A 13363-nucleotide genomic window follows, 5' to 3' on the forward strand; every position below is an offset into this window, starting at 1 on the left:
GCTAGGGACGAGAATCATTTTTCTGGCGTGTTTCATTGTTTACTACCGAATATAGAACCAAGAAGGGTTGAAACGACGGGTAGAAGAAACGAGAAAAATCCGCCCCCAGACTGAACTAACAATTTCTTTTTACTTTTCCAAGCTACCCGCTTACTAGCTAGTTTTCGAAGGGTATTTTTATGACGAGATAACCTGGTTTTTTGGGTATTTGATAGTTTTACGTTACCAATTAAAGTGTTATGAATACATTCACTGATAGCGTCTATGAGGGATTTGTCGGCTTTAGCTAAAATGGCTTTTCTTTGAACGGGTTTGCAACGACCGAGATATCGGAGAGCGTCTCTCTCGATACGTACTCTACGAGACATGATTCATAACTGATAGAAATTACGAAATGTTAGTTCTATTTATTTATTTAGGGAGATAAGCGTAGCACGTTTCTCCCGGTAAAATATTAGTCAAGACTCTTTGATCTTCGGGACAAGTTTGAGTTAAATTGAATACAAGGTAACCGTGAGGTCTCGAAGTCGCGTCTTCGTAAGCGTCAACTACAAAACGCCACTTATCAGGGAACATTTGTCTAGCGAGATAAGCCACTTGCTGACGGTCTCGGGGGCTTTTCAATAAAATTATGTAATGCGAATTCAGGGAAATGGATCTGCTATCTTTTGATTGATGGAATAAGTTCTGTGTAATAAAAATAACGCTTAGAGAACGGTGATGGGTCCCTTTCACGAATAAATCACCAATTTGACCTTTACTCTCGCTCATCTGGTCGTCGATAACTAATAATATAGGATCTTTTCCGTCATAATCAGATAAAACAGGCAATCCTTCTTTAAAAACTACCCTGTGCTTCATTTTATCGTATAGAGCTTGCCATTCTCCGTAATACCAATGTATTTCTTTGAAACCCGGAACAAACATTTCTTCTTCGTGATTAATTATAGATTCAATTAAATAGCTTTTGCCACTCTGACTCGGGCCTGCCGTTACGCAATTAAACGGATGAATAAATTGCATGGTTATCTCCCTTCGAGTACTAGCGTACAAATGAAAATTGTACGTTCTCAGCTAAGCGCTGAATGCTGTCCGTACTGAGGGACGACATGATAAAATTATCTTCCAAAGATAAAGAGTGACATGTGTCATCTGATTCTAGAAAGGGTGAGGGAGCATCCATAGGCGTATACGAGGGCGAAAAACGTACTTCGTCAGGTGGAATAGAACTAGGTCTTAAAAGGGGTGAAGGTAAATTATCGATAGGGGGCGAACAGATTTGATGGGTTAGTTGATATTCTCTAAGATAATCTCGTACCATTGTCATTTCTTTTAAACGTTCCAATTGCGAATCAGTTACTGTAGTTAAGGAAAGGGTAGGGTCTTGGGTATCAGTTAAATCTATTATTTCCATTTCTGGAGAATTGGGTAAAGTTACTATGGGTACTTCCGGGAGCTCGTTATCAGTTATATCAATCAATTCAGGGGAGTCGATTATAATCATTTCCGGGGTATCAACTAAATTAATTTCTGGGTATTGTACACCTTTCATTTTAATGCCGATTTACTTAAACCTTATTCAAAAAATTACGATAAAAAAAATCAAAATAAACTTACGTAGAGAGAGAGAGAGAGAGAGAGCGCGCTTCAAAAATCCTGGTACTAGACGCACAAAGAACAACAATAGAGTGACGTTCCCCCGGTTCAGGCACCCCCCCTTATATAGGGCCTAGGGGAAGATAGTAAGCTTATCTCTTATTCCCCAAAGAACTTGTTCAGTTCTCGAGAATATATTAGGGTTATGCTAAAATTTATACTTATTTACGCAAAATATTCCATTTAACTTCATTTCCGATATGGACACTGAAGTACAAACATCTGCCATAATCACCGTCCTGAAACAACCTTCTAAAATTATAGCCGTAGTGATTATTTTAATTACAATTTTCTTATTTGAGTTCATTTTGTGGTATTTTGAAAACGTTTCTACCGTAAAATTGTAACTTTTTTCACTGTAGTTCACAAAATGGTATTAAAAGTATACTAATTTTATGTTAATTTCTATTAAATGTATTGTTTTCTAGGATATGATTGCATCACAAGCTCTCGAGAGGAAACTACAATGGGTTTTTTTCTTCTTCCAAGTGGATTAATATGTGACGTCAATGGGAATAATTAGAGGCAGTTTCGAGCACGGGACGGTTTAATTTCGAGTGTCTAGAACTGTTATCTCAGAGAGAGAGAGAGCCGATAGAATTTGAGGGTTATTTGAAGTTTAGATCACGTGATGAATTAATCTCAACAAGATAGGAACTGCGTCATTTCTCTCTGAGACGCTGAACTGAAAAGAAGTGCATCCTCATCTACCGTAAACATGGAAAAACGATCTATTGGTAAGCATTATTTTATTAATACTATTACTATTTCAATAGACAAAGGCTTAACATTTTCATTTTCTATAGCCGAGACGCATACCGTATCCAAACGCAGGGGCCAAGAAAGACGTATCAACATAAAAATCACGTTAGGAGGATCAGTCTACATTTCTTTTGGTTTCGACGGATCAAAATTACAAGTTCTCTTCTTCAAAAAATCGAACGAAAATATTCTGTTCCTGACCTCCGAAGCTTTCACCAATCTACTCTCTCTTTGGGGAGAGCTTTTCGCCGCTACGCAAACCGGAGCATCGTCTCTAACCCACAACATCATCGACTATCACGACAACAACGTATCCGTCGTCGCCACTACCAACAACATCAAATTGAACTCTGCCTACGGTCATGTTCTGGATCTGGGAGCTCGCGAAATCGGTGAGTTCCAAAAAAAAATTGATTTTATTCGGTTTCAAATAAATCTTTTAAACGAACATAAAAATGTTATCGAATGCATGTACTTAGCTATTGTTAAAAACCTTAAAAAAATTCACGAATTATTATATGGAAAACCTTTCGAGGGTTTATTTTTGTACCCTGATCAATTTAATTCGTACCATCAAGTAAAATCTTATTTTGGCTGTTTTAAATCACCCTCGGAAGTACTACAAGATTTTACTAATTTACTCGTAGATAATCAATTAACCTGTAAACTTAGCTACTTTAATTTGTTTTCATTGTGTAATGCACAAGATAACCATCTAATGGAATATCTGATAGTACCTACTAACATGTAAACAAAGTTCTAAAATAAAATAAAAAATTAATTAAATTGAAAATAACTTGTTATTATTGCCTAGAGATTAGAAATTAAGGAGTTCTGAAGCGATAAGCAAACGGGTAAAAATCTATTCTCCAGATATCTGCGCGAGCAAAACAAATTCTGGAGAATGGGGATGGGGGAAAGCAACTGGTGATTAGAAGGGGTGAAAGCAATGGGGGAAAGGAGCTGGTGAACGAGAGATAAAGTATCCAGTGAATGGGGGTTGGGGGAAAGCAACCCGTGAACGGGAGAATCTGGTGATTAGAAATTCTGGTGATTGAGATGAGGGAGAGGCGCGGGTGGGGGAGGAACGGGGGAACAGAGGGAGCCAAGCTACAGCCCCGAAACAGGATTAATTTTTATCAAAGTTGTATCAGAAGTAAATTAGTGCGAAGTAAGCGCAATGTATTTTCAGCTATTCTAATTTGCCTAATTTAACACGTGACGAATTTTTTATCGCTAACCGATGAGCAGTAACCTCTATTTTTGGTTACATTTTACATTCTCCGCTAACCGATGAGCAGTAACCTCTATTTTTGGTTACATTTTACATTCTCCCGTGACGTTAATTGGTTTCAGCCAATGAGAAATCAGGATTTACTTGAAGTTTCGAGTGTTATTTGATCTCTAGATATACGACTCAACGTTCTTTTAGTTCCTGGACCTCATCGAGAAGAGACACGTAGATTTTCGCGCTCCGTTCCCCGCCTTCTCGACTCTATTTACTGGCAAAGGCTTCAGGATTTCCGTAAAAGTAAGTGACTTTATTATTTTACTGTAGAGGGAAATTAGGCCTTGTTTAAATTGAAGTAAATAGACTTAGATTCTAGTCAAATAGTCATAGAGTCTAACCAAAATAAATAGAAAAACATTTATTGAAATTTAGGCTTAACCAATTAGGCTTAAGAATGTTGACAATAGCTTATAGAAACTATCAGTTTACAGTATGGACATCGAAGCGTATCGACTTGAAACTTTTCGTCACTGGAGAAATCCGCACGTTACTAAGGAACAACTAGCGAAGGCTGGATTCTACTATATTCAGCGGGGCGATGAAGTACGATGTTACAAGTGCCATGGCGTATTAGAAGGATGGGAATCAGGAGACGTACCAGAACTTGAACATGCTAGATTCTTTCCAAACTGTCCGGCTAGGGATAATTCACCATCGGAAAAAAAGTACCTTTCGCTAGAATGGGACATTCCCCCGACGCCAAAAGCAACTACGGTCTCTGACAAAAGCTTCTCACCTGTACCAGAAGAAGACGTTTGTGACTGTCCCTCGGATGTCAGACGATACTGTTGCTAAACACTACAAATACGTGAGTTAGAACTTTTAATTAAATTAAGTTGCAGGAGATCGTTTCACCCCATTTAAATGCCTGTAAACTTAACTACTTTAATTTGTTTTAATTGTGTAATGTACAAGATAACCATCTAATGGAATATCTGATAGTACCTACTAACATGTAAAACAAAGTTCTAAAATAAAAAATTAAATGTAAATAACTTGTTTTTATTACCTAGAGATTAGAAAATTAAGGGGTTCTGAAGCGATAAGCAAACGGGTAAAAAATCTAATCTCCAGATATCTGCGCGAGGAAAACTAATTTTGGAGAATGGGGATGGGGGAAAGCAACTGGTGATTAGAAGGGGTGAAAGCAATGGGGGAAAGGAGCTGGTGAACGAGAGATAAATTATCCAGTGAATGGGGGTTGGGGGAAAGCAACCCGTGAACGGGAGAATCTGGTGATTAGAAATTCTGGTGATTGAGAGAGAGAGGCGCGGGTGGGGGAGGAACGGGATAGGCGCGGGTGAACGGCGGGAGCCAAGCTCTTTGTGTCCTTCTGGTGATTGAGAATGAAATTCTCAATCACCAGAAGGACATCCCCCTCTCTTTCTTGGTAGTATCTTCGTACCTTCTCCCGGATTTCGTTCTGAGTGGTTAAAGTCGTCGTGCCAGCTTTGACTTCCGATAGTACTTCTCTCTTACGAGACAACTTTTGGCGACAGTAGAAGTCTCAATCAAATTTCGTATCCATCACTAGTTCTTGACCATGTTCCTTCGATCTTTGTAGCCGGAGTTTAGATTCATAAAGTGCGTGAAGTTTGCCTCGGATGTTAGTTAGATCTTCCCAGGTGAAAGATTTAACTCCCGGATTACGAAGTCTCCGGATATCGACCAGATTAAGCGAATCCATTTTCTAGGAGAAAATTGATGTCGTCGGCGTGGCTTATGGATTTCATTAATTCCTGGTGGGCCATGCCCGGGCCAGCGATGCCTTTGATTTTATGGTTTCGGCGAACACTGTGCAAGAGTACTTCTATCACGATGGTGAAAAGAGCCGGAGACAAAGGGCAGCCATGACGCACTGCCCGTTCGATAAGAACTTTGTCTGAAAGATGACCATTTACCATGACTCTGCTATATAGAGGCATTGGACGGCTTGAATAAAAACATCCGGAATTCCAAATCTTGCCATGGCCTTGTAGAGAAAATCCTGATCCACCCGATCAAAAGCTTTATTAAGATCAACAGCCAGTAAGATACCGGATGCCTTTCTTTCTGCGGTATTTTCTAAAAGATTGCGTAAGTAAAGAAGATTGCTGTACAAAGTACGACCTTTTACACCTGCCGTCTGTGATGGGCCAATTATTTTCACCATTACTGTTTACAATCAATTTTCCAGAACTTTGGCGAACAACTTCCTGTCGACATTTAGTAGAGTTAGAGGCCTCCAGGCGCCTAACTCTTCCATCTTCTCCTGGTCTTTGCAAAGAAGGCTGATCATGCCAAACTGGAAAGAGTCCGTAAAGTGGCCATCATCTAAGCTCGCGTTAAAAACATTAGTCTTGCTTTAACTCTTGCCAATAAGTACGGTAAAAAGAAGCCGTCAGTCCATCAGGACCAAGTGCTTTGCAACGTGAGAAAGACTTCAACCGTGATAGCGCCCATTAGAGATGCCCTCATGTCATCAGGAACCTTTGGCAAGTCGTGGAAAAGCGAGTCGAGATAGAAGTTGTCTGTGGGAATATTTTCATACAGCTCCTGATGGTACCATCTCACCTCTTCAATAATCTCTTCTTGACTGGTTAAAGTCGTGAAACACTTTGAACCTTCGACAAAGTGACTTTTTGCCGAGCCTTCTTTTGGCGACAGTAAAAATCGGAGCTGAAATGCAATTCCGCTGCAATTTCCTGGCCATGTTCTTTCGCTCTCTGTAACTATAGTCTGGATTCATACAGCGCATGTAGTTTACTTTTGATATTCGTTATTTCTCTGATGACTCTCGTGTCCTTGTCTCTGTTCGGAATGCACTCCAGTAAGAACAGGGACCAACGGGAAAATTGAGCCTCCTTTCGAGTTGACGCTGCCCGAGCTTTCCCATCGGTTCGAAAAATTTCTGCCATCTGGACTTTGCAGGTTTCCCAATCTTCACACGACTGCACCGTAACAGCAAGACTACTAATCTTTGGCTTGACTACCGCTTCAATATCCATGTCCTCTAAAACATAATAATTTAAACGTCAGACACCCATACCTCTAGGAATGACTTGAGGTATATTGACGTCCAAAATGACTGCCCGATGGTCTGTGACGTATGACGTTGTACTGCCCAATGGAGTGATCAAGCAGTCCCTAACACTGGAAACTAGGTTGGAAGGCACATAGATCCTGTCTAGACGACATTTTACTTTTTTGGCCTCCCAAGTAAAAGCTCGGGCTGCAGGATTGCGCAGACGCCAAATATCCACCAAGTTGAGAGATTCCATCTTCCGCTCGAGTACCATCGCTGACGCGTCTACTAAAACGTTGCCGCCTTCCTTGTCAAGGTCAATGTCAGGTACGCAGTTGAAATCGACGAGAATGAATAAGTGCGGAAATGGACTATCCAAGTACTGGTGAAGGCTGTTGAAAAAACGTCTTCTTTAGCCCATTTTGTTGGGAGCGTAAACAGTAAGAATTCTTATTCGGGAATCGTTGTAATCAAAGTCGACGCTGACTATACGGCCAGATGAATCCGGTCGAAAACTGCGGAAAAGTGTACGGGAACCTTTTTTGATAAAAATAGTTGAGGCCAAGGAAATGATTGATTCAATAACTTTTTCAGTTGATTCTTCGTCGAACGAAATGAGGACATCGGAATTTGCTTCGAGAGTGTCTTCAGCTATTACTTTCTTCTCCGATGGCAAAGCGACCGAAGACTTGGTTGCCATACCCAAGTCGTGTTCCATTGGCTTCTGCGTTCTTTCGTACTTTTCAAAAGCACGATTAGCGGCTTTCTGTACCCATCGACGATCTTTTGAGGTGCATTTTCTGGCAAGGTGGTCGCCATCTCCACACTTGTAACATTGGCGCTTGACGCCACGATACTGGATGTTTACTCTGTAGCTTCCGGCTAAGATGACATTTGGAACTGGTATTCTAACTTTTAATTTGATAAGTCTATTTCCGTTTGTAAGTAGCGGGTACTCTTTGTGGGCTTCATACTCCTAGGACAGGACATCGCCGTATGGTCGTAATCCGCCACTGTTAACAGCAGGATCCAGTTCATAAGGAGCACCAACGACAGTGATCATCAGCTCATCGGAGTCAACGGGAGATACTTGGAACGTACCATGACCAATCTTAATGGCACCGGCACCGAAGATCTTTTCATATTCTTCCTTTGACGAACAAGTGACATGGAACACTCCTCGACACTTGGGCTGACAAAAAATGATTGAAGCCGGACTAAACTCATCGAAGACGGCTTTGGCAACATCAAGGTACTTGAGATTATCTCCTCCTACGTCTTGTTTCAAAGAGAGCGGACGTTTCAACCGCCCTGAGGACGGTGCCCTGATTCGAAATCACCCGACTGCGCGACAAACTATTTAAAAATTATTAAAAAACAAAATCACTTTTTAGTAAAAGGCTTGTATTGTTTATTAAATTAGTACAATTAAAAAATTAATTATTAATTAGTTGTATAAAGCATTCTCAATTTTTTAAAAATAATACAACAAAAAACATTTAAAATATTAAATTAAAAAATATTTACAAATGACAAGAGCATGTTTTTAAAATGACTCGGAACTTATTTAAAATTAAATTTTTTTAAAAACGTACTTATAATAGCGTAATATTTAAAAAGCGAGATGCAACTGTTCATTTAAAGCTGAATAATGGGGAATTTGCCGTGGCACCACTTATCAACGAAGTCAGTACGATTTAATTGCTCGTGGTCAGATCTTGCCCTGAGGCGAATCCTCGAACGAGCTTTTGCCAACATAAGAACTACGGGCACATCCTTTTGGGAGTAGACTCAAGGCGGATGCACACAGAAGGTTCGCGAGCGATTTCGTGCGAAATTTACGCGCGCAATTCGCGTCGAATCGCGGAGGTTTCGCGCGACGGCTATACACACTCGAGGTCTCTACGGCCGCGCAAACTCGCTGTCAACATGGATGCTGTCAATATGGAGGATCTGGGGATCACGTTATTACTTCGAAGAAGACAGTTATTATTATCAATAATAAAACTTCGCAGGCAGAAACAAATTAAGAGGTCGAAATGGGTTAGAGGAATATTTCTAAGAAGATTACAACAGGGAGCTTATCATAATTTAGTAAATGAAATGAGGATGGAAGACAAAGATGGTAAGCCTTTGCCCAATGACTTTCATTTGAAGTTTACGTTTTATATTATAATAACCAATTTGTAGGTTATTTCAATTTTATGCGTATGACTCCCGAATCTTTTGACGATCTATTAAAACTGGTAGGACCTCTAATAACCAAGAAAAATTCTAATTGGAGGAAATGTATCTCAGCACCAGAGAGATTAGCCTGCACTTTACGGTACCAACATATTGACACAGTTTAAATATACAATTACTTATCGGTATTATAATTGACAGATTTCTGGCTTCTGGTGAATCCATGGTTGACATTAGCTATCACTTTAGAATTGCACATTCAACCGTGTCAAAAATTGTACGAGAAACTAGTGAAGCACTGTGGAAAGTTTTATTGCCCGCATATTTACCTGTTCCAAGTTGTGAAAAATGGCAGAAAATTGAAAAGGAATTTTGGGAAATTTGGAATTTCCCAAATTGCATTGGGGCCATTGATGGCAAACATTGTGTGATGCAAGCACCAGCAAATGGTGGATCATTGTTATATAATTACAAAGGCACTCACAGTATTGTTTTAATGGCAGTTTGTGACGCGAACTACTGTTTAACACTTGTGGACATACGTGACTCTGGTCATCATAGTGATGGTGGAGTGTTTGCAAATTCTCAATTTGGAAAAGGTCTAGAAAATGGAAAAATTAATGTTCCTAGACCAAAACCATTTATTGGATCTCAAGGGCTAGAAATACCACATGTTTTAGTAGGTGACGAGGCGTTTCCATTAAAGCCTTATTTAATGAGGCCATTTTCTGGTTGTGATTTAACATTTGAAAGGATAATTTACAATTATCGACTTTCTCGAGCTAGGAGAGTAATTGAAAATGCGTTTGGAATTTTGGCCGCACGCTGGAGAATATTTAGAAAACCTATCATCGCTGATACCCCGAATGTGGAAAGCTTTGTTAAAGCTACTATTGTTTTACACAATTATTTAAAAAGAAATGATGATAGAGGAAAACCTGAAGAGAGAAGGTATTGCCCACCAAAGTATGCGGATTATGTAGACGCAGAAGGAGAACTTCAAGAAGGTGCCTGGAGACAGGAAGAAACACTAGGTCTAATTAATGGTGGCCAATTTGGCTCCAATAGATCTTCAAGAGATGCAGTCAACATTAGAGATGAGTTTCTTAATTTTTTTAAATCACCAGTAGGTGAGGTTGCATGGCAAAATGACTATATTTTAAGGGGAACAAAGCCTACTAATTCTAAATGAACACTGTGGTGGCTTTAATACATAAGAAACCTGGAAAATGCATAGGGCCTCGCATAAACACATATTCACATTTACCCATATTTATTCCCGTTTACCAATATTTATTCACCGTTAACCATATTTATTCATATTTACCCATATGTATTCTGATTTACTCATATTGGCATTTCCCATGTCTATTTCCATTTACCCAAATTTATTTGTTTACCTCCATTTATTCTAATTTACCCAAATTTATTCGAATTTTACCCAAATTATTAAAATTTATTCAAATTATTAAATTTACCCAAACTTATTGATATTTACCCAAATTATTAAAATTTATTCAAATTATTAAATTTACCCAAACTTATTGAAATTTACCCATGTATATTTCCCTTTACTCAAATTGTATCGCATTCACCCAAATTTATTTCCATTAAATCAAATTTTATAGCATTCACCCAAATTGTGTCTCATTTACCCAAATTTAATAGTTTTTTCCTTATTTACATGATTCTAAATTCTACTCTTATCGTTAGGAGTTAAAGAAAATTTTCATTAGCTCCATTGAAATTGTATTTGGTAACGAAAAATTATTGTTGTTAAGTAGATAACGATAAGAGTAGAATTAAGGCTCTGAATTACACTAATTATTCATAATTAATGAAACATTAATTAGATATTAAAAAATTGTGAAAATATACAAACGTTTTACTTTTATTATAAAACATTTTTAATAATTATTTAAACAACTAATATAAAAAAAGGTGTAAGACAAAAAAGTTAATGATAATTAAAATTTTCGTAAATTTTCACTAATAGAATGTTAAAAATGGTTTAAGATAAAACGAAATTAGTGATAATGATATGAATGAGCATGAAAATATCAATTGTTATGTATACATAACACCATTATGTAATTAAAATTTTATTGTTCTAATTTATTTAACTGGGCTAATTTTACTTCATTAATTATGTTTTGAATTTTAACAATGCTGTGTATCTTATCATGCTCATTCATATCCTTAAGTTCAGCTGCAATATAGGAACCAAAAAGGTCTTCCTTATCATTTTTGTTTTCTTTTCCACTAGGTCGGTTTACGACTGCCTCAATTATTTTGTCAGTTTTCTTTAAAGAATTTAAAAGTTCATCTTCAGTTTCTTTTCTAATTTTTTTATCACTTTTTCCTTTTTTCCCAGAACTGCTTTCTACATCTGAAGTTCCCACCATATTAAATTTTCTTTTTTGGCAATTATTTGTTTGTGGAGATGGACTGCTTGAGATTGAAACTTCAGTGTTTACCACCTCGAAACTTCTATTTTCTGATATATTATCGAAACTCAAATTAATGTCTTTCGAAACTCCGCAACCTCCTTCCTCATTTTCAGACTTTCCATTCTCAATAGAGCTAAAAATTGCCTCCGCCTCATCATCATTAAGGACATTCCCAACAGATCTGTAAGATGTAAATGTATTACAATACTGAAAATTGTTACCCATTTATTAGAATATTTTACTGTATGTTGAACGTGGTCCCATAAAAATGACAACTTATTAAACAGTGGCCATGTCTTTCCATGAGAACCACTGGGTTTCTTTATTTCTTTGACAAATTTGTCACGAATTTTTTTACAGTGTTTTTGGGCCTCTTCAACTGCAAATGAATTATGGGTTATGGCAGAGTTGGCACTTACAATAATAAAATGTTAAATCTTTTCCCTACCTGAAAAATTCAACTCTTTTGCTATGGAAATCCAAGAGGAGTTTTTATGTCCCTGTGATGGAAATGTTTATGCTGCATGTTATACAAATGCTCGTACTTTCGAACCTCGTCAATAACTTTCATATCCAAATCCATTTTTAATTTTTAATTAAAATTTAAATCGTCGAAAAGAGAGAAAGCGCCAAAATTCCCAAAACGAAACAAACAATTGTTTGTAATAAGCTTATTTTGATCACGTGAAAAAAAGTATTCTTTCTATTGGTCAGCCTGAAAAAGTTGCGCGAAGTTCGCTTGTGAAATTAGAGAAAAATCCTATTCCCGGCGAACCGTCGCTCGCTCGCTCGCGAAAGGTAAACGTTTTCAGGGCGCATGCGCGCGATAGTTTCGCGCGAAATCGCTCGTGAACCTTCTGTGTGCATCCGCCTTTATGCGTTCCTCGAATCCCACGCTTGAAAACGGAGCTCCGCTGCTATGATACGGAAGGCGTAGCGCAAATGACTTGGAACTAGGATGATTTCTTGATAGACCGCTGATTTGGCCGAGAGGAAACGCAGATAGAAATTTGCTTGTTTGTCGCTGATGTCCAATCAAAGCAAGTGTCTCTTGTTTTGAACTTCTTGACCTGCTCGACGAAAGCCTTGTACAGATGGTGTACTTCTCCAGCGTGTAAGCGGTGACTGTCCCAAGGAAGGCGGAACAAGGTGCTGACTGTACTTGACAGGAAGTAGATCGAGGAATCGTGGATCGGGTGGTCGGAGGCTTGTACCGAGCGCGCATTTCTAGTGAATGAAAGCGCTGCGATTTCGTTCCTCAAATTTTGAGCGCCAATTCCTCCTTCTTTTGGCGACTGGTAAACGGTGTCTCTCGATACCCATTCTGGTTTTCAGACCCGATGAAGCTGAACATGAAGCTCGTGAGTCTGGTATTGTTGAAGTGCGAGAAGGAAACCAAGGGCACGCCGTACGTCAAAGACGGCACACCAATCTGACGCAGAACTTGCGTTTTACCGAGGAAGGACAGCTTAATTTTTTCCCAAGACCGAAGAACCTCATGGAACCGTTTTAGAAAGACTTCTTTGTTTTTTTCGGATGATCCACTGCTGGTGAAAAGGATGCCGAGTATCTATAGAGGCTTGTCCGAAAAATTTATATTTAAGGACTTTGGAATTTCGTAGATTCCTGTGCAACCCATTTCCAGAGCCTTTGTCTTCGCCAGGTTGATTCGGCTTCCAGATGCCGAACAGAAAGAATGCGTCAGGGCCATGGTTTATTGTAATGACTCGCTGTCCTCCAAAAGGAACTTGATATCATCGGCATGACGGAGTGATTTGTGGTCCTCATCTTGAGTGGACCCTGGACCCTTTAGACCTCGGATCTTGGGATTTTGGTGGACATTGTGAAGAAGAACTTCTAAACGAGAGTGAAAAGCACCGGCGATAGCGGACAGCCTTGACGAACTCCCCTCTCTATGAGAATTATTCTAGATAGGTGATCATTAACCATCACTTTGCTGTACAAACTTTGGATTGCCTTGATAAAGGCTTTCGGAATACCAAAACGCTCCATAGC

The 13363-nt window shown here is 38.8% G+C and overlaps 1 protein-coding gene across 1 annotated transcript; it reads left to right on the forward strand.

Moving 5' to 3' along the window:
• The first annotated feature begins 3930 nt into the window (after positions 1-3930).
• LOC149957810 (death-associated inhibitor of apoptosis 2-like) lies at positions 3931-4588 on the forward strand. Its single transcript, XM_090164909.1, has 2 exons — positions 3931-3949; positions 4134-4588. Exon 2 carries the CDS (start codon positions 4142-4144, stop codon positions 4502-4504), a length of 363 nt encoding a protein of 120 aa, XP_090021035.1. The 5' UTR covers positions 3931-3949; positions 4134-4141; the 3' UTR covers positions 4505-4588.
• Positions 4589-13363: the final 8775 nt, after the last annotated feature.

Source organism: Leiobunum rupestre, chromosome 2 (genome assembly GCF_980474605.1).
Source record: "Leiobunum rupestre chromosome 2, qqLeiRupe1.1.hap1, whole genome shotgun sequence".
Classification (NCBI taxonomy): domain Eukaryota; kingdom Metazoa; phylum Arthropoda; class Arachnida; order Opiliones; family Sclerosomatidae; genus Leiobunum; species Leiobunum rupestre.

Coding starts and splice junctions, on each gene's coding strand:
- LOC149957810 (XM_090164909.1), top strand. CDS start 4,142: ATGGACATCGAAGCGTATCGACTTGAAACTTTTCGTCACTGGAGAAAT.